The sequence below is a fragment of the Podarcis muralis genome, chromosome 7, assembly GCF_964188315.1.
Source record: "Podarcis muralis chromosome 7, rPodMur119.hap1.1, whole genome shotgun sequence".
Classification (NCBI taxonomy): Eukaryota; Metazoa; Chordata; class Lepidosauria; order Squamata; family Lacertidae; genus Podarcis; species Podarcis muralis.
The window spans coordinates 65,752,096-65,776,679 of record NC_135661.1 but is presented as its reverse complement, the minus strand read 5'-3'; the positions used below and the strand labels follow the sequence as shown (position 1 = coordinate 65,776,679).

Below are 24,584 nucleotides of genomic sequence, written 5' to 3'. Positions count from 1 at the left end.
ATACACCAATAACCAGCCATACATAAAGAATAATATAAAGAAAAAGAAAAATGAAAGAAAAAATGCAAAGAAAAGTACCGTATTTGTCGCCCTATAGGACGCACCGGCCCATAGGACGCACCTAGATTTGGGGGGGGGGGGAATAAATTATTTTTTTCCCCCTCAGGCGCGGGGCTGGGGCGGGGGAAGCTCGGGCTTCCCCCGACGCCAGCCCCCAGAACAGGACCCAGAGCGATGCCGAAGCTGCGTGCAGCTTTGGCATCGCTCTGGGAGCTTGTGGGGCTGGGGGCGGGGAAAGCGGAGCTTCCCCCTCCCCCAGAACGGGACCCAGAGCCATGCCGAAGCTGCATGCAGCTTTGGCATCGCTCTGGGAGCTTGCGGGGCTGGAGGAGGGGAAAGCCCTCTGCCAGCCTTCTAGCCAAGTCGGGGGACAGCGGGAAAGGCGCGCTGCGCCTCCCGCTGTCCCCCGAGTTTGCGGGGCTGGCGACGGGGAGGAGCAGGCTTCTCCCCCCCCCCGCCAGCCTTCTAACCAAGTCGGGGGACAGCGGGAAAGGTGCGCTGCGCCTCCCGCTGTCCCCCGAGTTTGCGGGGCTGGCGACGGGGCTCTCCTGAAGCCTGGAGGGCGAGAGGGGTCGGTGCGCACCGACCCCTCTCGCTCTCCAGGCTTCAGCGAAAGCCTGCATTCGCCCCATAGGACGCACACACATTTCCCCTTCATTTTTGGAGGGGAAACAGTGCATCCTATAGGGCGAAAAATACGGTAAGTAGAAAATAAAAGAATAAAGTACAATATTTCAATACAATTAACACTATTTTACAAAATAATAGTAATAGACTTCCATCACTCTCACAACACTTCCTTTCACATTTCATTTTTTATCTATTTAATTATTATCATCTTAATATATAGATATGTGTATATATGTTTCCTCTTTTCCATTCACAAGGTCATTCTAGACACAGCCAAATTTTTACATTAGAACCTTGTCTTTCTAAATAATCATTCAAGCACTTCCATTCCTTCTTGACTGTATTCATTGGCTTTAATCTTATTACATCCATCAATTTGGCCAGTTCCAAATATTAACATAATTTACATAACCATTCCTCTTTGGTCGGTACTTGGTTACCCTTCCAGTACTTAGCCACTAGGATTCTCGCCGCAGATGTTGTGTACAGAAATAATTTAGTATTTTCTCTAGAAATATCACTATTCAATATTCCCAAAAGGTATGCTTCTGGTCTTTTGCTATGCCTTCAGGGCCACTTTAGGTGCGATGTTGATGTTTGTGTCTGCTACCAGTGCTGACTGGTTATTTTTCAGGAGTTAAGGTTGTGTCGAACCTTGGAGGTTACAACTGTGTGAGTCGATATAAGTAGTTTTACATTCTCCAGACTGAGAGCCTGCTCTGGTATAAAACTGGGCGTCTCCCAGATGAGAGATGGAGGAATGTTAGATGGTCTAGTGGGTGTGAAGAATGAGCTCATCTATGCTTCAGAAATGGGGTGAGCATCTTACAAGACCTTCCTTTGCAGCGTTCCTACGTACATTGCAAACTATTTCAAGGCCTTCAGATAGTCTCTAAATGGAAATCATAAAATTAATAAGCCAGTAAGCTAAGCATCTTTAGAGGCAGTCCTGCAACATGGCAGGGAAATATGGCTACCTTTGGTGGTAGATCCTGGAGGCCATTAAGGGCAACAAACTTTGAAAGCAAACAGATCTGACCCACTGAACTCAATGCAAAATGAGAAGTTTTGCAGCATATGAAGTGAATTGGAGCTTGAGCTACAGGAAGACTTTGATCTGACTCATTTCACTGGACCTTGTGCAGGAAGACAACATGCCAGTATATTGGTCGCCTTGTTAAAATTAGCAGGAAAGGGGGTGTTATTTGGGTTTCAATTAAATAAAAAATAATTTTATTAGGCAGTTGTTTTCCCCACTGAGAAGTCTCCAAAATATGATGAAGACATATTCAATTTTAAAGTTCAAGTCAGCTGTCTCAGAGATTAAAAGACTACAACTTTTTTCTTTAACTCTGCAAGTTCAGAAACGTACAGAAGACATGAAGCCCAAGCACTGTGGACACACAGAACTTCAGAAAAGCTCGGAGAAAGAACAGTCTAACATCACCAAAATGCTAAGAGGAAAGAGGTGCATGAAGACTGTTTTGAGGATTGTCCACCATCTTGCTTGTTTTTTATGGGGGGGAAAAATCAAAGTCAGAAGCTCCTATTTCTAAAAAAGAAAGAAAGGGTGTCAAGCTAAAGAACGCTGCCTGGAAAAACTACTAACCAGATAGAGACATTTGTGCAGAATTTAAAAGAAAAAGTTAAATTCAGGCCAGGAAGCAGGCAAACATTCCTACCAGAACTTTGAAAGTTCATTTTTCAAAAGAACTAGTTTTAGTTTGACCTGTCCCAAAAGGAACTGGTTCCCATTCCCATTCGTCTCTTTACAAAACAAACTAGTTTGGGTTCATGTTCAGTTCACAGATCAATTCAAGTTCATCCAAATGAACCTCAGCAAAAAAAAATAAAATGTTCAGCATTCAGAACATTACAAGCTGCTGTGCTGAAAGGATAAAATATACAGAAGATTAAGAAAACGTCAAAACACAAACACAGTGGAATGTGAATTGTTTAATTTACATTCCCCAACAATAATGACCTTTAAGGTTAAAGACCCAAAGAGAAAAAAACAACAAAAAAACAAACACATGCAAGAGATTGAACTAGAATTTGTTCAAAGCTCTATCCCAAAATGAACTTAATTCACATTCATTTCACCAGGCTGTTATTGGAATTACTTTCAGGTGTAGTTCAAAGATTTTTGAAGTAGGCAGTGCCCTTGTGGGCAACCCACCTACGGCACTGCCTCTGCTGCTGGTGGAGAAGCAGTGCTGGCATCAGCGCTGGTTTCAGGCAAAATTACGCTGATTTATTGCGAGAGCTCACTGAAAATCACCGTTATCTCTCCCAAAACTGGTGCCAATGCTGGCGCCATGTCTCACCAGAAGTGCTGGTGGTAGCAGAGCAAGGCTGCACTTCCCATTTTGCCTCAAGTGGCAAAAAAAGATACACCACCTGTGTCCTAGTCTTAGGGGAAAGAAATTAAAAGACCCTTCTCTCAGATATAGCAAAAGAGGCTGCCTATGCTTCCTCTATTTTCAAGTCACTTACAACTTTGGAAAAGAGGTCAGTTCAGTCACTGGTCTTCAGCTGTTGAGTCTGGACCCACTACTAGGTTGCGGCTTGATCCAAGGTGGGTCACAAAAGGAGCATTACCACCATGCAAATATATGGTAATTGAGAAATGGGTCCCCAAATGCATGTTTGGGTTAAAAGTGGGTGCTGGGTTTGAAAAGGTTGAAGATACCTAGGTTGAGTGATGGTGAAATTTGTAAATTTGCACCTTTTCCAAGTGGGGGAGGCCAGCCTACAACCTTCAGTGTTGTTGGAGTAGAACTTCCCCCATCTCTAATCATTGGTCATGCTGGCTGGAGCTGTTGGGCGTTCTGGAGATTATCACATTGGCTACCATGCTATATAAATCCTCTCTGAGGCTGGTGCTGTAGGACAAAGTGCCCTCTGTACAAATCAGATGGAGTCTTGTGACACCCACTAATCTACGATTTCAGGAATAAAGTTAGAAAACGAAGTTTCAGTGACTCAAAAGAGATAGGACTCTCACCCTTAAAGAAGATACGGTAACCCCTAGTCAACCAAACAATATTTTAAACGAGTGGGGGTGGCGAATACAGTGGTACCTCAGGTTACATACGCATCAGGTTACATACGCTTCAGGTTACAGACTCCACAGAAATAGTGCTTCAGGTTAAGAACTTTGCTTCAGGATGAAACAGAAATCGGGCTCCGGCAGCGCGGCACCAGCAGCAGGAGGCCCCATTAGCTAAAGTGGTGCTTCAGGTTAAGAACAGTTTCAGGTTAAGTACGGACCTCCGGAACAAATTAAGTACTTAACCTGAGGTACCACTGTACTTTTACACAGAAGTCAGGCAGCTGTTATTAATGCGTACAGACAGTGTCGGGACCCACATTCTCAGCAAATCCAAATTGCTAGCCACAATTTCCTCCAGTCTCATCTCCCCTTCTGAAACCCCCTTCTGATTCAAGAAATCATAGAATTGGAAGGGCCCCAATGATCATCCATTCCAAATCCCTGCAATGCAGAAATATGCAGCTGTCCCAAACAGGGATCAAACTTGCAACCTTGCCATTATCAGCATCATGCTCTAACCAACTGAGCTATCCAGGCTGTAAGTAATCTGAACATCTAAATCATGGAAGCCGAATAAGCCAAGGATACAACAAACTGAGTTTGCGTTCATTTTATCCAGACTATCAAGCACAAAAAAACTGACACTAAGCAGCAACAGAACCACTGGCTTCCGAAGGAGAATCAGAACTGTGGCAGTCAATATAAAGGACTAGTACTCAGAGAATGAGTTTATTATTGATATGTAACATACAGGGATGTTTATGTGTTTTAATCTCTTTTTCATTTACTGCTGATTCCAATTGTTTTTAAACATGTTTTAGTTATTTGCTTTTAATGGTTTTGATTGATTTTAATCTCCCTCGTAAACAGCTTGAAGATTTTGTTACAATCAATTGGTATATAAATTTTGTTAAATAAATGAAGGATTGCTTCCCCCCGCAACACAGTCCCCTGAATACTGAATAAATTTGTGAGTGGATTTTTGAACCTTGCTGTGAATCTTGACCACCCGCCCACATCAAAACTGAAAAATCTTTCCTGATTTCTCATCATCACTCAGGACTGCAGTTGTTACTAGCTTTCTGCAACCAATCCTGAACCTTTCCCCAAAGTTGTGCTTCCGTTGCAGGCAGAGTGCATTTTCCAGGTGCTGCATATCTTAGCAAGCCCACCACCCTCCGTGAGTGAAGTCACACACACGTAGTTCAAAACTTCTCCTTGACAAAGGCAAGGCAATTCAGTGGGAATGGTGGAGATCCTTAGTTGGTTAAAAAAGAAAGAGTGAACCAGGTAGTAAAAAATATTTGCGATTTGAAAAGGCAAATACCATCTCTGTCAACACACCTTTTGGGGAGGCAGGGGGAGAAGCAGTAGATTAATTAAAGCCACAGGCTAATCTATCACTAATTTCACTCTCAGTTGTGGAAAAAAACACACCAGACACCAAAGTCACATAGAGGTAGAGTCTGGAAGCGATGCCATAGTGAAACATCCAAACTAGCATTGTGTAATAAAAGCACAAAAAGATTCATGTGTGTGGTTTTACCTTCGGCAGAGCTCCCTTTTTTCCTTCTGGAGCAGCTTGTCCATTCTGCAAAGCAAAAAAGCCAAACTTCCCATTAGTAACGTGTCCAGCAGCACCATCCCTTGCTGAACAAAAACAGCAATGATCTAAACACCACTTGATGATCTTAACAGGATCCAAGCCTACTACAAGCCTTAGCATCTTTCTTCAAAGCAGTTTACAAAATGAATAAAGCAGTTACATTATAAGTAAATGAATAGTTAAAAACAATTATTTAAAATATTCAAAAAATAACTAGGTTTGACAATAAGCTAAAAACTGGATTAAAACACAGGCCGACATTCTACATGCCTGGATAGGCATGCCTAAACAAAAACGTTTTCAGCAGGCACCAAAAGGAGTACAGGGAAAGTGTCTTGCCTGATGTCAATAAGCAAGGAGTTCCAAAGCGTGTGTGCTGCCACGCTAAAATATTGATTTCTTACAAATGTGGATTGAGTATCATGCGGTACTTTTAACAATGCAGCTACTGTATTCCCAAGAGACCAGGACCATGTAACAAAATACACAAATGTGAAGAACAAGTTTTAACCCAAAGTGATATTGTACAACAGTGGTGTGTTATGGAAAGGTAAAGGTAAAGTTACGATTAAGTCCAGTCAAAAGTGACTATGGGGTGCGGCACTCATCTTGCTTTCAGGCCGAGGGAGCCAGTGTTTGTCCACAGACAGCTTCCGGGTCATGTGGCCAGCATGACTAAACCACTTCTGGCGCAGCAGAACACCATGACGAGCGCACAGAAACACCGTTTACCTTCCTGCCACAGTGGTACCTATTTCTCTACTCACACTGGTATGCTTTCGAACTGCTAAGTTGGCAGAAGCTGGGACAGAGCAACAGGAGCTCACCCTGTCATATGGATTCGAACCGCCAACCTTCTGATCAGCAAGCCCAAGAGGCGGAGTGGTTTAGACCACAGTGCCACCCACTCCCATGGGTGTGTTATGATACTCTTTTCAGTGCACTAAGCAAATCCTTTCCTTGCTGCTGAGAAGAAAGAGTTAAGCATAGTTCAACATCTTAAGGATGACTCAGCAGAAAGTAATCTGGGTAGGTGTGCCATAGGTAGCCAAGGCAGCTGCCGGAAGCCCCTTTTATCAACACTTCCTCCCCAGGCAAGAACAAAGTCAACCAAGGAGAACTGATACTGCCAAAGTGGGCAGTGGCTTCTCACATCCTGGGTTTTAACCAGAGTCTCATTGCAAAGCTCTTACCCCATTTTATTTCAACACTTATAAAGCCTTGATTCCAACAGCAACTCATTAAGGGAACAAATATATTTATCAGTTGCATCATTTTCTACTCCAAAACTCCCAAACAACATACACCTGCACTTCTAATTTACATGAAAAACACCTTAACCAAATCTGGAAGTGGAAAGGCAACTCGGGTATCAATTCTTGAAGTTACAATTCAAATATATATTGTATTTTCCCGTGTATTAGACGAGGTTTTTTGACTCAAAAATCATGTAAAAAAACTGGGGTAGTCCTATACATGGATAGTGGCGTGGAGGGGAAGCTGCGCCTGCCAGCCAGATGGTTGGCGGGCGTGCAACTCCCCCCCAAGCCGCTGTGGGAGGGGCACGCTCTAAGGAGTGTTTCCCGCAGTGGCATGGAGGGGAAGCGGCCCACACTATAGGGAGCTTCCTGCCCTCAGTGGCGGGGGGGGGGGGGGAGTGGCTGGCCACTTTCCCACTTTGCCAAACCCCAGCAACGACCCTGCTGGGGTGATGGCGCGCATGCAATTCCCCCTAAAAAAAGCTCAACAACTTTGGGCCATCTCCCCTCATTTTCTTTAAATTTAGACCCCCAAAATAGGGGACGCCTTATACATGGGGGCACCTTATACATGGAAAAATATGGTAGTTCTATCTATGTTGCTTCTTGCTGCGTAGAAGAATTCTCACTGATTTTCAGTGGTGACTCTGGCTGTCTTGTCCTCCCTAGAAGCACCCCCCCCCCCCAATCCAATCCAGGAGCAGAACTGGTAACAATGGCCACGCTCACACCATACAGTTAGAGCACTATTATACCATTTTAACAGTCATGGGCTGTGGTGTGTTAAGGGTGCTGCCTTACTAGACCTACCATTCCCTAACCCTAACCCTTAACAAACTACAGTTTCTAGGATTCTCCAACTTCGTTAAAGTGATATGTATTCAAATGTATGGTTTGGGTGTGACCCAAGTTCACAATATGAGGAGAGATTCAAACTGCAGACTTGCCAAGTCTACAGCTTAGTCTCTTAACCATTGACTATGCTTTATTTCACCTGCAATGTAAGAAAGCACTTTTGCCAAGAAAGATTCACCCCACAAACCATACCAGAGATTACCAACTGTCCCCCCCCCCAAAAAAAAAGGTATCCCTCCCACCAATAAAACAAACTCAGTTACCCAACCAAGCCCAGGTGGGTTACATAACTTCCCACCTGAGGCTGCTGAATTTGGAGAAGATGTTTATCTAGAGACAACTGCTGGTTAAAGCTCTTTAATTCCGCATAATCCTCCATGCAGACAGAAAGCAATCTGCTGAACTGGACCATGGAAGCCAAAGAAAGTTCTAAAGCCAAGCAAAGGGGATCCCTGGGGATTCAACACAGGAAATATGAAACCAGACTGCTGCTGCTGCTGTTGCCATTAAGAATAGCTGTGCCATCAGCCATGGAGCACTGGTCAAGCCTCAGACCACTAGGAAAAGGGAGAAATGGGAGTCTGATAGCTAGAGGAAACCACAACCATGGGATGATCTGCAGGAGGCTAAGCAATAACCTTTTCTCCCAACTTCTTCCAGGAAGTTGGCTTGGAGGGGGTTCTTTTAGGTCATCTAGTCCAACCTGTGCTCCAATGGAGTAAATCCAGAGCTAGAACATCACCAACAGATGGCTTGGCTGGCTGGCCTATGCTTGAACACCCCCAGTGATGGAAAGAGCCCATCCACCCAATTCAGCAACAACAACAACAAAAATCTAATTTACTGTAATTTAGGCCCATTAAAGCTGCGTACACACTATACATTTAAAACACTTTCTCCTCCAACAAAGAACCTTGGGAACTGAAGTTTATCCCTCAAAGCTATAATGCCTAGCACCCTTAACAAACTACAGGTCCCAGGATTCTGACAGGCGGGAACTGCTTTAAATGCATGATGATCAAGGATAGTCCATTGTAGGACAGAGCACAAGGCCCTATGATTTAAAGCACATGGCTTCCCCTAAAGAATCCCAGGAACTGCAATTTGTGTTGAGATATGTATGGTAGCTCTGTGAGAGGTAAAGTACAGGCCCCAGGATTTTTTTAGGGGGGAAAGCTAAGTGCTTTAAAATATATATGGTGTCCATGTGGCCCAAGTCTTTGGCCTTTTCTATGCAAGTCTCACTGTGCACAAGAGATCCTGAACATTCAATTTATGGGGTAGGTGTGTTAGTCTGTTACAGCAATCGCACGCACGCACGCACGCACGCACGCACACACACACACACACACATATATTTGGTGACACCCAAGAAGAAATGCAACACAAATGGGAACTCCAAAGCAGAATTGGTAGTAGGAACAAAAATCAATGGTGTACTGTATGAAAAGAGGCAGCAGATCTTAATGTTTGATTTTCAGAAGTTCCTTGAAGAATTAATTCCTTTTCTTCAAGAAGGACTAGTAGGGTTCAAAAAGCATTGCATCAATAGGTAAAGGTAAAGGACCCCTGGACAGTTAAGTCCAGTCAAAGGCAACTATGGGGTGCGGCGCTCATCTTGCTTTCAGACCGAGGGAGCTGGCGTTTGTCCACAGACAGTTTTCTGGGTCATGTGGCCAGCATGACTAAACTGCTTCTGGTGCAACCAACGGAACACTGTGACGGAAACCAGAGCGCACGGAAACGCCATTTACCTTCTCGCCACAGCGGTACCTATTTATCTACTCACGCTGGTGTGCTTTTGAACTGCTAGGTTGGCAGAAGCTGGGACAGAGCAACAGGAGCTCACTCCATTGCACGGATTTGAACTGCCAGCCTTCTGATCAACAAGCCCAAGAGGCTGAGTGGTTTAGACCACAGCACCACCCGCGTTCCTAAATTTCTGTCAACCCCATTGCTTTCTGTTCCTACTCCCAATACCGTAAAGAGCAGATTTATTGTAGGCCCAAAATTATCTCTCCTTTTCCAGCAGCTGCTATTAAAAGAGGGCCGCAGCTCAGTGGTATAGCATCTGCCTGGCATGCAGAAGGTCCCTGGTTTGATCCTCGGCATCTCCAGATAGGGCTGGAAATGTCCCTGGGCCTGAGTTCCTGGATTGCTGCTAACAGTATATAGACAGTACTGAGCTAGGTGGTCCAACGGTCTGCCTCTGTATAAGGTGGCTTCCTCTGCTAGAGGCAAAGGTGGCTACCCAGTGGAGTTATGCTGCAATAAACCTGTTTGGTCTTTAAAAATTACCAGAAAACTCATTTTATGTTCATTTAAAATGAAGCGCACAAATAAGAATTTCCAGTGGATTGTGTCCTCTGCTAATTAGAGCGTGTTCATGCAGAGGTGGGGAATTTGGATTTCCCACTTTGGGCACCAAAATGTTCGGGGCTGGGCCCTATTTACAGGTGTGCAGCAGGGTGGGTTGTTGCTGTTTTAAACATCACATGTGTTTCTCGGAAGCGGGGGGGGGGGGAGTGAGAAAACAGGCTCCCAATTAACATAGAGAGCTTTGCCTTAAGACCCCCTGAAAGTGGGTCAAAATGCAACACTGCCTATGGGGGCATGAGGGAATCCACTTAGTAGTAATAATGTGTCCAAATAAGCCACTTAATATTGGAGAATTGAGAAGTTTTAATTAATTTTTATTTATTTTTTCAAGTGTGAGGGTTGTGTATTTCATGAAAAGCAAATTCATTCCAGCTTGAAATCACCTGGGGTTGGTTGTGTAATTTTACATCAGCTACACTGCTGTTATATTAGCATAATAAAGCGTCAGCATGGTTTGAAGGCTGTTTAGCAGATTTGGGGACAAACTCATTTGATTCATTTCCCCCCCATTGATTCCCAGTCATTGTTATCAATAGGTTTAAAAACACACACACAAAATGCACCAAGCCTTGGGAAGGTTGAAGCATTCAAATTAACCATACAATGAGACACTAGGAAATAAATAAGGTTCAATAAATCCCTCAACTATGTACTGTTTCCTTACAGAAAATTAGCCCTGTAAAGGTACACCCCTTTGAATGGCTTAGAAAAGCACAGCTGTACTAAAGCTCACCTGGCTTGCCACACTACAGTTTGCCACTGCTGCTGTCACCAATAGCAAGACCCAAACTTCAGTGCAACTTGTAGCATTAATCATAATTTACTAGCACTAGCACAGTCCTTTGAAGAACCCCAGGGGAAGAACTCCCTTCCACTAATGGAGACAATTCTTTTATGTCTCCCAAAACACAGAAGAGCTGCCTTGTCAGGTCAGAAGATGAAGATTCTTCCAGCCCATATGTGGGGAACATTTTACAGCCCAAAGACCACATTCTCTTCTGGGCAACTTTCAGGAGACCACATGCTGGTGGTGAGTGGGCCAAGAAGTAACGGAGGGTGGAGCAACAACTATGAATTTTACCTTTGTAAAGTAGGGTAGCTTTTATACACAGCTTCCTCCATCCTACATCCAGACAAGCAAGAGGCTTTGTCAGAGTTCAAGGACAACATCCAATCCAGGCAAAACACTCAAAGAGGAAAAGAAACAAGGTCAGTGAGGGGTGTGGCCTGGGGAGAGTTCCAGGGGCCGAACAGACAGGTCTGGAGGGCCACATATGGCCCTTGGGCCTGAGGTTCCCTGCCATTGATCCAGTACTTTACTGACTGCACTTGTGCCAAACTCAGATGAAACTCATGAGCATTGCTACAACTTGTGGTAATGAATCAACAGATTGATTATGCATGGTCTGAAATATTAAGCATCTGGACAGCAGGCCAAAACTGATGACCAGAAGAATCACATAGTGCAGCTCAACCTTGAACCTGGCTCAATAGATGGGCAGCCACTGCAGCCAGCTAGATGCCCCCATTAGCAATCTGGCCACCACATTCTCTACTAGCTGGAGCTTCCAAACAAGACCCAAGGGCAGTGTTACAGTAATCCAGCCTCAAGGTGCCTAACACATGGACCACAGTAGTCAGGCACTTAAATGCTAAAGCCACCTTCACTAAGCTGGCACCCTCCAGATGCTTTGGACTACAACTCCCAACAGCCCCACCCTGCAAGTTGAATCAAGAGCTCTAACCCTTGAGATGGACACAAAACACATGCACAAACACGTAACTAGTCTCTAAAACTGAATCATTAATACCTGAATAGCCTGGGAATTGCAAATACAGTATAACACTCCCCCCCCCCCGTGCAACTGTGATAACACCCCTGCCTTGTGACTCACTGACACCCAAAGGTTTAAGAAAACCTTGTTAAGACCTTCATGGCAAGGATCCCAGAGCAATTTACATAACTGACATTCTGGTCCAGGGTTGCTACCTTTGGTGGGGTGGGCAGAGCTCCCCTGCCTCTCTCAGCAGCATATTTAGCAGAAATTCAGCAGGTAATGCCTTATCCAGCATTGATCAGGAATGCTGTACCTATTGGATTTCTCCCTGCCATGCAGAGTTATAAGTGCAGGAACAAAGATTTGTTTAATTAATTAGGGATGGATGGCAAGGGCATCCTCTGTCACTCTGGGGTAAGGCAGTGATCTGCGGTTTCCTGTGCCCCAGCTATGGGAAAACATTTTTCAGCCCAAGGGCTACATTCCTCTCTTGACAACCTTCCAGGGGTGGTGGCTTTCCAGTTTAATAAATCTGCAGTGGAGAAAGGCATATACACGAGAGCAGTCCACTATTTGATCACCCTCAGAAACTGGGTAAGTTCACCAATTCAGCAGGAACCATCTGCTCTCTTTTTTCTGGCATCTCTGCAGCCAACGTTCCTCTTGCACCCCCTTTTTCCACAACAAGCACCCCAGGGGTGGAGAAATCAATTTGAAGTAGTTCAAATTGCCTGCCTGCCTTTCTCCTTTTGCACCTTCTTCTACAGCAGGCAACCCAGGGGGTAGAAAAATCAATCGGCAGCCTCTCGTCTCCTGCCAACATGCCTTCCCCCACACCTTCAGCTACAGACTGCATCTCTTCTCAGTTTAAGCCCTTCCCCTGCCCACCCATGCTCTGGATCTCTCTAGCTACCCCTTCCTTTTGAGTGCCTTGCAGCTGAGCTCCTGGGTCACTCCTGACACCTTGTAGCATCTCACCAAGCAGGGCTCCTGCCTCCCAGGGAGTCACACTTTCCTCTCCACAGAGACTTCTCACATACTCGCTTGAAGCTGTTTCATTTCACTGAACCACTGCTTCCACTGCTTTATCTGTTGCTTGATTTGCTGCTGGATTTGGCCCAGTTGCTCAAGGGGTGTCACTACTCCTCCCTCCATTTTGGCTCAGGCACACCTAGTTCTCAGCTTTCCCTGCAGGAAACACAGATCCCGCTTCTAACACCAGTCTTACATGCCATCCCAATTTCCACAAGCAGTCCAAGAGCTCAGGGGTTGCAGGTGCGCTTACCGGGATCCATGTTCCCTTCAGGGACAGTGAAACACAAGAGAGACTCGTAGTGTCCTTATGTGCTTTTATTTGCACATACAGTGGTACCTTGGTTTGCATACGTTTTGGATTACAAACACGTCAAACCTGAAAGTGCATGTCCCAGTTTGCAACCTTTTTTTGGATTACAACCCCTTTTTTTTTAATTACGAACAAAAAAATTTGGGAGGCCCCATTGGTGAAAGCATGCCTTGGGTTACAACCTGTTTTGGTTTACAAATGAACCTCCGGAACGGATTATGGTTGTAAACCAAGGTACCACTGTATATACAACCTACACCAGGGGTCTGCAACCCGCGGCTCTGGAGCTGCATGTGGCTCTTTTACACCTTTGCCGCGGCTCCGGGGCAGATACTAGCAAGGGGAGGAGGCGCATTGTGCGCCCCGACACTCCCCACTGTGGCAGGCGTTGTACTGGCTGTGACGTCGCATGGGGGCGGTGCGTGCGTTAGTCATGCACCGTCCCGACGTCACCTTCCAGCCTGCTGTCAGATCGCGGCTCCGGAGATATATTTGTTTTAAATGTCACAATGGTTTTGCGGCTCCCAGTTTTTTCCCCCTTCGGAAACGGGTCCAAGTGGCTCTTTTTGTCTTAAAGGTTGCAGACCCCTGACCTACACCTAGATGGAGGGATTGCAAAGCACTCACATCCTATGAGGGTCTGGCTTCCCCCTTAAGGACAGCATTGGATTCAAAGGACAGCAAAAAGCCATCCTCTGGGTTTCTTAGTTCCAGCCTATCATCCCCAAATTGCATGGAGTTCTGCCCCTCCTTCTCTCTAAACGACCCCAAGGAGCTCCCCCACCCCCAGCTGAAACCCTAACCTGGCCTTTGTCTGCTACCATTGGCCTGTGCCTCTGCTACTCAAAGGGGTGGGGGGAGGGCTCCACCTCTCTGCTGGGCAGCAGTGTTTGCATCTTCAGACGGTTCTTAATGGTCCAGTACTCTGCTCTCTTTGTTTCTTGCTAATGGCCCATCTTCTTTCAGGTCACTTTCTGAGCACAGAAAACTGGTTTGGCCTGTCTTTTTGACACTGCTAGATTCAGCACCTGCCAGCTTCCCTTAATACTCCTGGCATTGATTTGTTCATTGTTATAACACATTTAGGGAAATCTGGTCCCCAACCCCCAAAAACATCATAACATCATAAATAGTAACATTTCTGGCCTTGCAGGCATGGCTGCTTCATGCACAACTATTTGCTAGAATGCAACTACCTATGCTGAAAAATAGCATTCCTGTCCAAGCTCTGCTTTTTGGCAGTTTCACATTATGGATTGTGCCTCACCCCCACCCCCACCCCGGATTAGACCAATTCCTATATACAGTATCTTCTTGCATCAACGCAAAGAGTTTGTAGGAAAAAATCATTGCAAGTCCCAGGGCAAGTGAACAGCTCCCCGCCTGGGCCAATCCTAGGATTTTATGGCTGTAAGGGATCAGAAGGTCACTAACACCCACTCTTAAAGCAGATTATCCATCTATCAGCCCTGCCCACACAAACCAAGTTAACTCCGGTAATCCTGATCACACAACATACCGCATACAGAGAGCCAGAGGGAACAACTTATATTCAAATTCCCTCTGTGACTTGGCGATATGGCTCAGTATTTCTGGCACGCACAGGGCACGATCCCTTTTTTCCTTAAATGGTTTGCAGGGGATTTTTTTTTAAAGAGAGTTCAGACAGAAGGTACGGTATATCTGCAGCTGGTGGAGGGAACCATCACCAAAACTTTATTTCTTGTATACTGCCCCAAAACTGTTGTGTTATGGGGTAACATGCAAATATCTTTCATAAATATTATTTAATATTTATTTAAAATTTAAATATTATTTAAATATTGCTTCTGGAGGTGGGTGTGGGAGATGGTTGAGTGTTGATTGTTGCTTCTTGTATAAAAAAATAAAATAAAAACCTAGCGAAAACCATTTGTGAAATGTCACTCCAAACCATGAAATGCACAGTGGGTGGGTGGGGAATGAAATTCATTCCATCTCCCCACGGAATTGTAATTCTAAAAAAAAAGTAGGAGCTACTATGGACCTCTGATGAAAGATTTTTAATATCCACAAACAATGCCCAGAATTCTTCAGGGTGGGGTGCAGTGGGGGAAGCCAAGATTATTAAAACAGTATGAAACAGGACAGAGAATGTAAAATACATATGTACCAAGATCAACAATGCTTCTTAGTGTGCGTGAAAATGGAATTAAGGAAGTGGTGGTGACACAAGGCAAGGGATGATGAAAGCCAAAGTGCTTTGTTTTCTTGAAATACTGAGCGTTTGGCAAAGGGATGTGCATTCAGCTACACAGCAGTTGTGAAGAAATTTCACTTATTATATTTTCTTGAAGGTAGCAATAAAGATGGAGCCAGGAAGGAGAAGTACTCCCATCATTATCCCCCCCCCCTCCATTTTTTACCAAGCTCCTCGACTTTTGTTTGGTGTCAACTTATCAAGAGAAAAGAGAAAACCTATTATCTCCTGCTTGCTTTTGGCACTGATAGAAATTCTGGATCCCTATGACTAAAAAGCAGGAGGATTCAAACAACTTAAATTCCAAGTTGTTTGTAACAAATGAACAAAAAAAACCCCCAACTATCACTCTGCATTAAATTCAAGCCCCATTAAACAGCCCTACTCAGAAGGCAGCCAAGCTGCGGCGCTTGCAGAACTGAGACCTCAGTCAGGAAAAAATGCACGGCTGCCTGTCCAGCAGGATTAATGAATAAATCCCAAGCATGACAAAAGCCTTGCATGTCACAGAGGCTGTCACTAACCTTTCTCCTGGTTACTGGAGTGAGATTCCTGATAACTAGAATTAAAACAAACCCTTTGCACTGGAAGAAGAAAGCAACCACCCCACCCAACTCAATAGCCATCATAGATCGCTACTCTCTGTATCAGGTCAGGCTGTTGGAATTGTATAGCACAGATGGGGCCTAAGTAGACCCACTATCCTGCCACTCTGAACAGTTATGGCTTCCCCCAAAGAATCCTGGGATTGTTATGGATGCTGAGGGTTGATAGGGGACCCCTAGTCCCTTCACTGAGTTACCATTCCCAGAGTGCTTTAACAGTCAGTCCCTCTTTCCCAGGGAACTCTGGGAACTGTAGCTCTCGGGGGGGGGGGGGCTGAGCTATCCAGAAGACCATCCCAAGGAAGGCCCAGAGCAGTTTCCATGTTTCCTGACAGCCCTCTGCCCGATTTGACAGAAACAATAAGAGGATTCTTTCTGTGACCATTCCCCCTCCCCATCCCCCTGCCACAACTTGTTACTTGATGCTCTGGCCTTTTCCAGATAGCATGGATAGCACGCAGGGAACGAGGGAGAAGCTGAACACAAAGCCTGACATAACACTAGGGGAGGCAATTAAACAACTGCGGAGTGATGTTCTGAAACAGAGACAAGAATGAAGAGTTGAAAGGGTCACCAAGCTGGAAAAGCAAATAGCTTCCCAAGAGTTTAGATAGGCAAAGACCTACATTTTCCAGCCTTGCATGGCAAAGGTGGTTCCCCCCCTTGGGCGTTGTTAGCTGTGGGCCTGGGAAATGTGTGCCCCGAATCTTTATCTGAGCACTCCAAGCATTATCAAGCAGGTAATACACTTTAGGGGGAAACTGAACCAGTGTTGATCTTGACTACTGGGTTGGATATTAATTTGGGGAAATAAATCAACTTAGGATGTTATCCAGAGATTGGAGGAATATGAATAGGAGTAACTGAAGGAGGGTTGAACTGATTTGGAGCAGGATCTGCTGGGATACTGGGAGAAAATGAACCGAAGATAAACTGATACGAGGTGGGGCAAAAATTAAAAGCATACCTGGGGTGATTTGCACATGAAATTACTTGGCTTGCCTTCTCTGACATTTAAAGGCTCAGCCTGCATCCATGCATATAAATTAGCACTTGCATGTTTTATGCATTTCCCCCATTATGGGTTCATGCCCTTTTTAAAAAAAATGACCTAATAATGTTCCTGCTCCCCACGCCAAGCTGCCCCCAAGACGCAGTCCTCCTCCCGCTGCACAGAGAAGTCTACATTTTTTGTAAGCTAGTAAATCTGCCACCATGCCCACATGTCAAAAGGAAGAGCTCACTGCTATTATGGACTGCCCTAGAACATTTCCCATAACACTTCACAGCATGAGTTACACTGAACTGTAATTCGTGAAGCTGGAATTGGGGGAATTCTTGGTGGAACCCAATCATGGGAGTTGCTGCTCTCAGCTACACTCCAAACAATGCTTGCACAAAGAGGAACAGATAATGTGAGAGCTGTTCTATGGGCAGTTTATAGGGTCAGCAAAATCAAAGTGAGTTTATACCACCTGGAGCTGAAGGTAGTGGGGATTCCATGTTTGAATGTTGTGTACACAACAGATTCCTCTTTTCACATAGGAAAATACCACATTTTGGATGTTTATGTGAAAAGTAGACTTCACCCATTTGCCTATCACGCTACAACCCTATTTGCAGGAAAGTTCTGTTTTTTTTTAATGCATTGGAATTTAAGAGGAATGGCTGTAGCTCAGTGGTAGAGGATTTGCTTTTCATGAAGAGGCCTCGGGTTCAATTCCTGGTATCTCTGAGTAGGGCTGGCAATGCCCCCTGCCTGAAAACCTGGACAGCCCCTGACAGTCAGTGTGAACAGTACTCAGCTGGATGGACCAATAATCTGACTCTACAAGGCAACTCCCTATGATCCTCCCTAAACATGCAACCCTGTACTTATACTGCTTAAAGTAGCGCTCTCTAGGAAAAACATCAGCACTGAATTCTGTGGATTGTATAAAGCATTCCCTAGATATGCAGAATGATGTGGGAGTGTGTGTTCACAATGTTTTGTGGCTTTGCCACTTGATGCTATGGTGGTGGTGATGGAAGCTTACGAATGCTTTGCACTTTTAAAAAAATCCCTCTGTACAGAAAACTAGCACATCAGAGAGAAAAGGTTTTGCATGCAGCTCCTCACCTGCAGTCTAACGTAGCACAGTCCAGAATGCCCCCATACCTTTCCCTTGAATGGCTCTCACAGGCAGGCACCCTTTTACTGTCAGGCTAATCCCCACACCTGTCATCTGCCACACTTACACAGAGCACAATCATTTCCCCTCCTCGTACTCATCTCACACCAGGCAGGCAGCCAGAGTTTCCAGCTTCTCCCAAACTGAGAATATAGATAACATTCCCCTGTTATGTGGTGAGTAAACAAACAAACAAACAAACTCTCTTTCAGCAGTAAGGACATTAAAGAGGACCCCAAGTCCAGAGTGGCGAAGTCCCAATCTGTATGGAGCAGTGCCCTTTGGATTGTGTAAAGGATCCTACTCCAAAAGCTTAGTTAACCCAAGGGTCAACTCAGCCCTTAGGGCTACTGTTGTTTGTGACAGAAAAGACTGCCAGCCTTTACTTTAAATGTCACAGTATTTGAAGGGACTGAATTATTTATTTAACGAGGCAACATTATTCTTTTGAAGCAAAGAAAAGAATTGGAGGAAACCCACCTACCCCCACAGGGCAGTCTGAGACAAACACAGCAGGGTGCATTTCTTCCTTTTCCCTTTACCTAATGTAAAGTTTAACCACTCCTTTGGTTACTGCATTGAGCCAACTGGTTTAGAATAAATGGTAATAGACAGGGAAAGTAGTGATGCCTTTAAACAAGCACGTGCGGGCAAAGGTTGGCAAAGTCAGGTTTGAACAGATCAATGGCTGTTCCAGTTGTGTGTGCGTCAAGCCAGTCCGCCTCAAAATGAACTGTGTATTTTGCAGAAAAGTCTTACAATAAAACTGCAGTTCTCATAAGACTAGCTGTATCTCAAACAACCAAAAATGTATTAGCATAAACCAGGTAATCAATAGGGTAAACCAGACAGTCAACAAAGGGGATAAAATGGGACATTAACCCTCTTTTGTATCCTTTCCTTCCAATACAAGGAATCAGACAAAACTGAAATCTACAAATAAGGCCGCTCCACATTAGTGCTTCTAGGCTGGGTGGATAGGGAAATGGTGTGCAACATAATTATGAATATTACACACCCTTGTACATTTTGTATGCAACTGAAAAAAATCCAATGTTCTTTAACTTAGTAAGATGTCCTTCCTTCCTTCCCTCTCATGAGCCCTTTCCTCTTTCTCATTCAAGGAGCACCCTGGGTGCCTTAATTAACATAAATTGAAGCACTGTTTAGGACAGGGATGGGGCCCTCCAACCTGGGAGCCAAATGCAGCCCTTTAAACTACTCTATCTGGTCCTTCTCAAGGCCACACCTTCTCCTAAGCCACACCCCTCACCAACCATACTTCGTGTTATTGCTTGGCTGGAATGTCATTTGTTGCTTGCTTCATCCATGTTTTCCTCTGGTCCCACCCACCACTGGTATGTGGCCTCAGCGAGATCTCCCGGATGGAATGTGGCACCTGAGCTGAAAAGGTTGCCCTACTCTCAGTGTAGGCTTCTAATTCTTCTTTGCGGAACATTCAAATTCTTAACATTTATAAAATAGGCAGAATGCTCATGCTATGTCAGGTTCCTGCTAACAGAGGTGGCTGGCAGTAGCCAGTATGGGCCGCATAATCAACCCTGCTAGCTTCTTCTAGTCTTCACAGTAAGGAGACACCCCCACTTTCCAGGCAATAGTCTCAAAGTCCCGAGTGTGTTTTAACACTCCTGAACCAACAGCCTAGGAACTCCTGGGCACGCAGCCTAGGGCACTGGCTTGCAACTGGTGGGTCAGGACCCACTATTGAGTCACAGCCAGTGGCGTAGCGTGGGTTGTCAGCACCCGGGGCAAGGCAAGTAATTTGCGCCCCCTAACCCGTGGATTTGCGCCCCCTAACTTGTGGATTTGCCCTAACCCCAGATGTTGCGCCCGGTGCGGCCGGCCCCCCCTGCACCCCCACGCTACGCCACTGGTCACAGCCTGATCTAAGATGAGCTGTAGCAACAGCACTACCAAACCAAAATTATGTGGTTAAAATAAAAGGATCCCCCAATGCCTGGTGGGTCCAGGTCTGAAAAAGTTAGAGCAGCCTTGTAAATAAGCTCACAAACCTTACTAACCAGGAAAGAACAAAAGTCTTGCTACAACACACCTATTTGGGCTAACCCTCTGGAAATTGTTAACCTGTGAAAAAACTTTATTAGCAGGCCAGCTTTATCATTAGGCAGAGAAAGGCAGCTAGCTACCTCAGGCTAGAGTTTTAAATATAACCTCTTCAAAATAACACTACCTTTCAGTGCCCCACCCTAAGGTTCACCTTAACAGAACAACACACACACACCCAACACACCACCCACATAAAGCACTGATCAAGATTTGCCTTATCTATGTCCTAAATGAGACTGAGACTAGGAGCTTACAGCATCGCCTCCAGATTCTGCATGGCAGCAAGCACACTGCAAAGCATTAAAGGAGAACTGTCAGGGTTCCTTGCAACCAGAGCACCAGTATGCCATTTGCCAGACAGTCAGCCATTAATCAGCCCAATCCTATGCACATTTGATTCAGAAGGAAGTTAGGGCAAGCAGAAGGTCCCAAATTCAATCCCAGACATCTTCATTTAAAAGGTTCAGAGAGCAGGATAAGAGGAAAGCCTCCCTCTGCCCGAGACCCTGGAAAACCACTGGTAGCCAGTGTGGAAAATGCTAAACTTGAAGGATGGATAGTCTGAATTCTTCATATGCTCATGTTCCCTCTTTGGACTAGCTCATTCTTGTGCATTACAAAAGGACTGCAGAGCCACCTTGGTATCCTAGCATGGGTAAAAGATTGAGAGACCCGCGACACAATCTTCACCATACATTTAAAGCACTCTTATACCAATAATGTTGGAAAATTGTAGCTTGTTAAGGGTGCTGAGAGTTGTTCCCTCACAGAGCTGCCATTCTTACAATGCCCTGCCTGGCCACTCTGGGAAAACTCTCAGCACCCTTAACAAACTACAGCTCCTAGAATGTTTGTCGGAAGCCATGACTGTTAATGTGGTATAAGAGAAATATAATATACAGATGTGGCCCTGGTCTGCAGGTACAGTAGAATGAGAGTCCTGAACTGGCAGAGAGGACTGTGCCACTTAAAGCACTACCTACCTTCATATAGGAACAGCACAAAAACTCCTGGCAGGTCAAAGGGAAGCAAGGCTCTGCAGAGCATTACCGTTTTATATTGTTCTACTTGCGAAAAGTTTCCCCCCGCCACATTGCAAGGTGGGAGAATTCAGAAGTGCATTCTGCCTGCAGTTGAAAGTGGTGTAAGTCCAGGACCAGCAGCCCAATACATTTTCCTGCCTGAGGTAAAGGGCAAGATAGCACCCTCTCATTCTTCATAAGAAGCCAACTAGATTTGCTGTCGAATTTTTATTCAACACTGACAATGCCATCCAGTGAACCAGCAGGCAGCAGGCTATGATTATTCTTATAATAATTATTAGTCACCCTTCACTCTAAGATTCCAGGGCAAAACAAAAACACAATATTAAAAACAGTTTATAACAACTTACAATCACAGAAATAATGTGGGTCCTAAAAAATATACCACTCGTGTCAAAAGGCAGCATAAAGAGATGCTTCGCTGAAAGCTGTATAATGAAGATACTAGAAGTACCTCTATGCTGAGGGAGTTCCACAACTTAGAGGCTGCCACAGATAATTCCCTATCCTGGGTCACTGTTACCCCCAAACTTCTGAAGGCAGTGGAGCAACCAAGATGGAGCAAGCCAATCTTAACACCCAAGATGGTTTTGTAGGGGAGGAGGTAGACTTCCCTTGGGCACTCTCTAACATAGCCCATCTTTCCACCTCAGGCCTCTACCACTGCATACGCCCTAGGGAGGTCACTTGGGTGCTGCTTACGCAGCTGTTTGACTTCACCCTCAGAAGTGCACTCCATTGTCTCTAGAGACAGACAGATGCCAACAACAACTACTTGCATGTGCAGACCAGGTGCCTGATGGAGATGCCTGATCATTTGACCAAGGACATATTTAGAACCATTCCACAGACTTTCAGAACAACACCTTTCTATAACAAAGTAAAAAATGCAGGGGCTGGCACCCTACCAATCCTGGTTTGCGGGACTGTCACCCAGACCATTCCTAGGTGACAAGCCAAGCCACACCGTGACAGACAAGAACATAAGTTCACAGTCTCAAGAGCAAATGTGGGTTACTAAGTTTAGAATGTTTGACTAAGGTCCGAAACGGAGGTATAAATCCCCATTCAGCCATGAAATTCACTGGGTGATCTTGGGCAATCTTGGGCAATTCTCACCATCTCACAAATTAACCCACCTAACATGGTTGTTGTGAGGCTAAAATGGGCTATCCTGATCCCCTTAGTTGAAGAGCGGGATAAAAGTGTCGCACATAAATACTCAAGACACAATTTCATTACTTTGGATGAATCACTGAGCCCTACTCAGCCTGGCTCACCCTCCTCACAAAGCTGTAAAAGCTTGCATTTGCATTCCTATGATAGAAAATGAATTCTAAATATATGGATTGAGAGTTATGTGGGTTCCTTGCCTTAGATGTTAAAACATTACCACTTTGGGGTGGGTGGGGAACCCTCCAGTGTGTTTAGACTGCTAACCTGCTGCTTCGGAGATTTGCAATCCAATCCCCCTCCCCACTTTCCACCTGCCTTTCTATTTACACCAGATCTTACCACACAGCTGTTTCAGGCAAGCATTAAATAAACTCTATCCGAGTCAGGCCTGGAAGCCTCAATTATTCATACCTTTGGAGCAAAGCTGGAAGTTGTCCTTAAAAATAGTTTGAGCCAGAAGTTTTGAGATTTCTTCTTTTTAAACACCCTTCTAAGGCCCAGATGCAACTCCACAAGGATGCTATTCCTCAAGGGGGCAAAGTTACAACAACCTTGGTGTGGCAAGCCAAGATCAATGCAGTGCATTAATGCCTCAACCTCAGGGTAGAATGAATAAAATCCCCTCCAGGATTCTTAATGTTCAGACTCTTCCTGCTCTGCTTAAAGAGAATAACTCAATCGTGTCACGACAACTGGAAGTCTGCTTGTGGGCATATTCAACCGAGGATCGGGAAAAGCAATCCTCTCTCTTCCTTCCCGCCCCCCCCCCCCTCAACTCTTTTCCAACCGGGGAAGGAAAGAAGGAAGGAAGTACCTAACCATTAGCTGCAGGTCTCCGACGTAACATATAAAGCTACACATTGATCGGCCCAATGATGCGGGTTGGGTTACTTTTTAATTGCAGGAAAGAGCTTTTTCTGCAATAGTTTCCAGGAGAGGCAAGCAACCGCTTTCATTGGGCCAAAGGACAACGATAACGAAACTTATACATACAATCAAAGAGAATCCGACCCGCTTCTTCACAGATTGTGTGTCAACCTATGCAGTGACTTTTGCATGAAAGGGGCGGGGGGAGGCGCTCGACACACTGCCACCCGCTCCCCAACTCACAGCAGCCCCACGACCCAATCCCAGCCTGCAAATAAGAGAGCTGGAACACGCGTGCTCTCGGTCCTTTGCGCGGAGGCGCAACCAGGAGACGGGCGCAGACGCCACTCCTTTGCAGGCAATCCTGGAAAAAAGTCACCAGGAGACCTTCGCCCTCCGAGGGAAGGCAGGCAGGCGATGCCCCGCCGCCGCCTCCTTCGACTCACCTAGCGCCCCTCTCCCTCCCTCCTCCGGAGCCCCATCGCCGCCACCTCTCACCTCCGCGTCCAGCTCCATGTCCACCAGCTCCATGTCGGGCCAAGGTTCCGCTCCCAGCTGGGCAAGCGGCATTGCGGCTGCTTCCTCGGAGCCCCGAGAAATGCTGCAAGTCCGGCTAATAGGGGATCTCGATCTCTCCTTCCTCCGCCTCCAGCCGCGCTTCAGGCTTTTTACGCGCGCTGCGGCGGAGCTGTGAGTAGGGCGGCCAAGCAGTCAGGCGCTGCGCTCGACCACTGCCGCCCTTCGCCTCTCGGCGCTGCGGGCTACTCGGGCGCCCGAAGACTTTCTGCGCCGCCGCTTGTTTCCCCCGCTCCACCAGCACACTCAGCGTCGGGCTCCGCTCTCCCCGGGAAGGAGGAGCTGAATGCCGGCCCCTGGCGCCTTATTGGCTGCTCGGCCTAGCGGGGAAGGAGAGGGTGGCTCCTCCTCGACTCCGGCTGATTCTCCGGCCCAGCCCGGGGCCCGCTCGCTCCGGGGAAGGGCGGAGAGGAGCAAGAAAGCCCACCTCCTCGCAGCTGCTCCAGGTAGTAGTACCTCGCTTCCCCGCAGTTCCTCCTCCTAATGCTCCCGCCGTCGTAAATTCCCTATTAAGTCATCCATCCGCAATCATCGCCGCCGCTCTGGCGTCTTCATCCTGCTGCGTGCGATCCTAAGCATGCTTGGTAGAAAGTCCTGCCCGCCCATCCACATTAGATATCACGGGACTTACTTCCTTGTAAAAGGGCGAAGGAGTGCGCTGTTAGTGGCAGTTCGATCCTAGCTAAACCGTGTTTGCAGGAAAGCAAGTCCTGTTGAATTCGGGGGTGAGGGAGACACTGGGTGTTACTCTCAAGTAAGGAATCTCAGCTTGAGAATCGCGTAGGTCTGATAACCGCGTTGAACCAATTACCAGCATTCATTCCCTGTTAACTACCACGTTTTTTAATGACT

General features: G+C 45.9%; 1 protein-coding gene across 4 annotated transcripts in view; it reads right to left on the bottom strand.

Annotated features, from left to right (window-relative positions):
- The window catches only part of RPS6KA1 (ribosomal protein S6 kinase A1), an 85,838-nt gene extending 61,663 nt beyond the window's left edge, over window positions 1-24,175 (bottom strand). The window contains exons 1-2 of one of the 4 annotated variants that reach the window (XM_077931993.1): window positions 23,655-24,175; window positions 5,292-5,336 (exon numbers count right to left, since the gene is read on the bottom strand). In XM_077931993.1, the coding sequence (XP_077788119.1) occupies window positions 5,292-5,335 (44 nt within the window). In that variant the 5' untranslated portion in view covers window position 5,336; window positions 23,655-24,175. Of the gene's footprint in view, window positions 1-5,291; window positions 5,337-7,028; window positions 7,033-23,654 lie in introns of those variants that run through there. The other 3 variants (XM_028738751.2, XM_028738753.2, XM_077931995.1) reach the window with 3 other exon arrangements.
- Window positions 24,176-24,584: the final 409 nt, after the last annotated feature.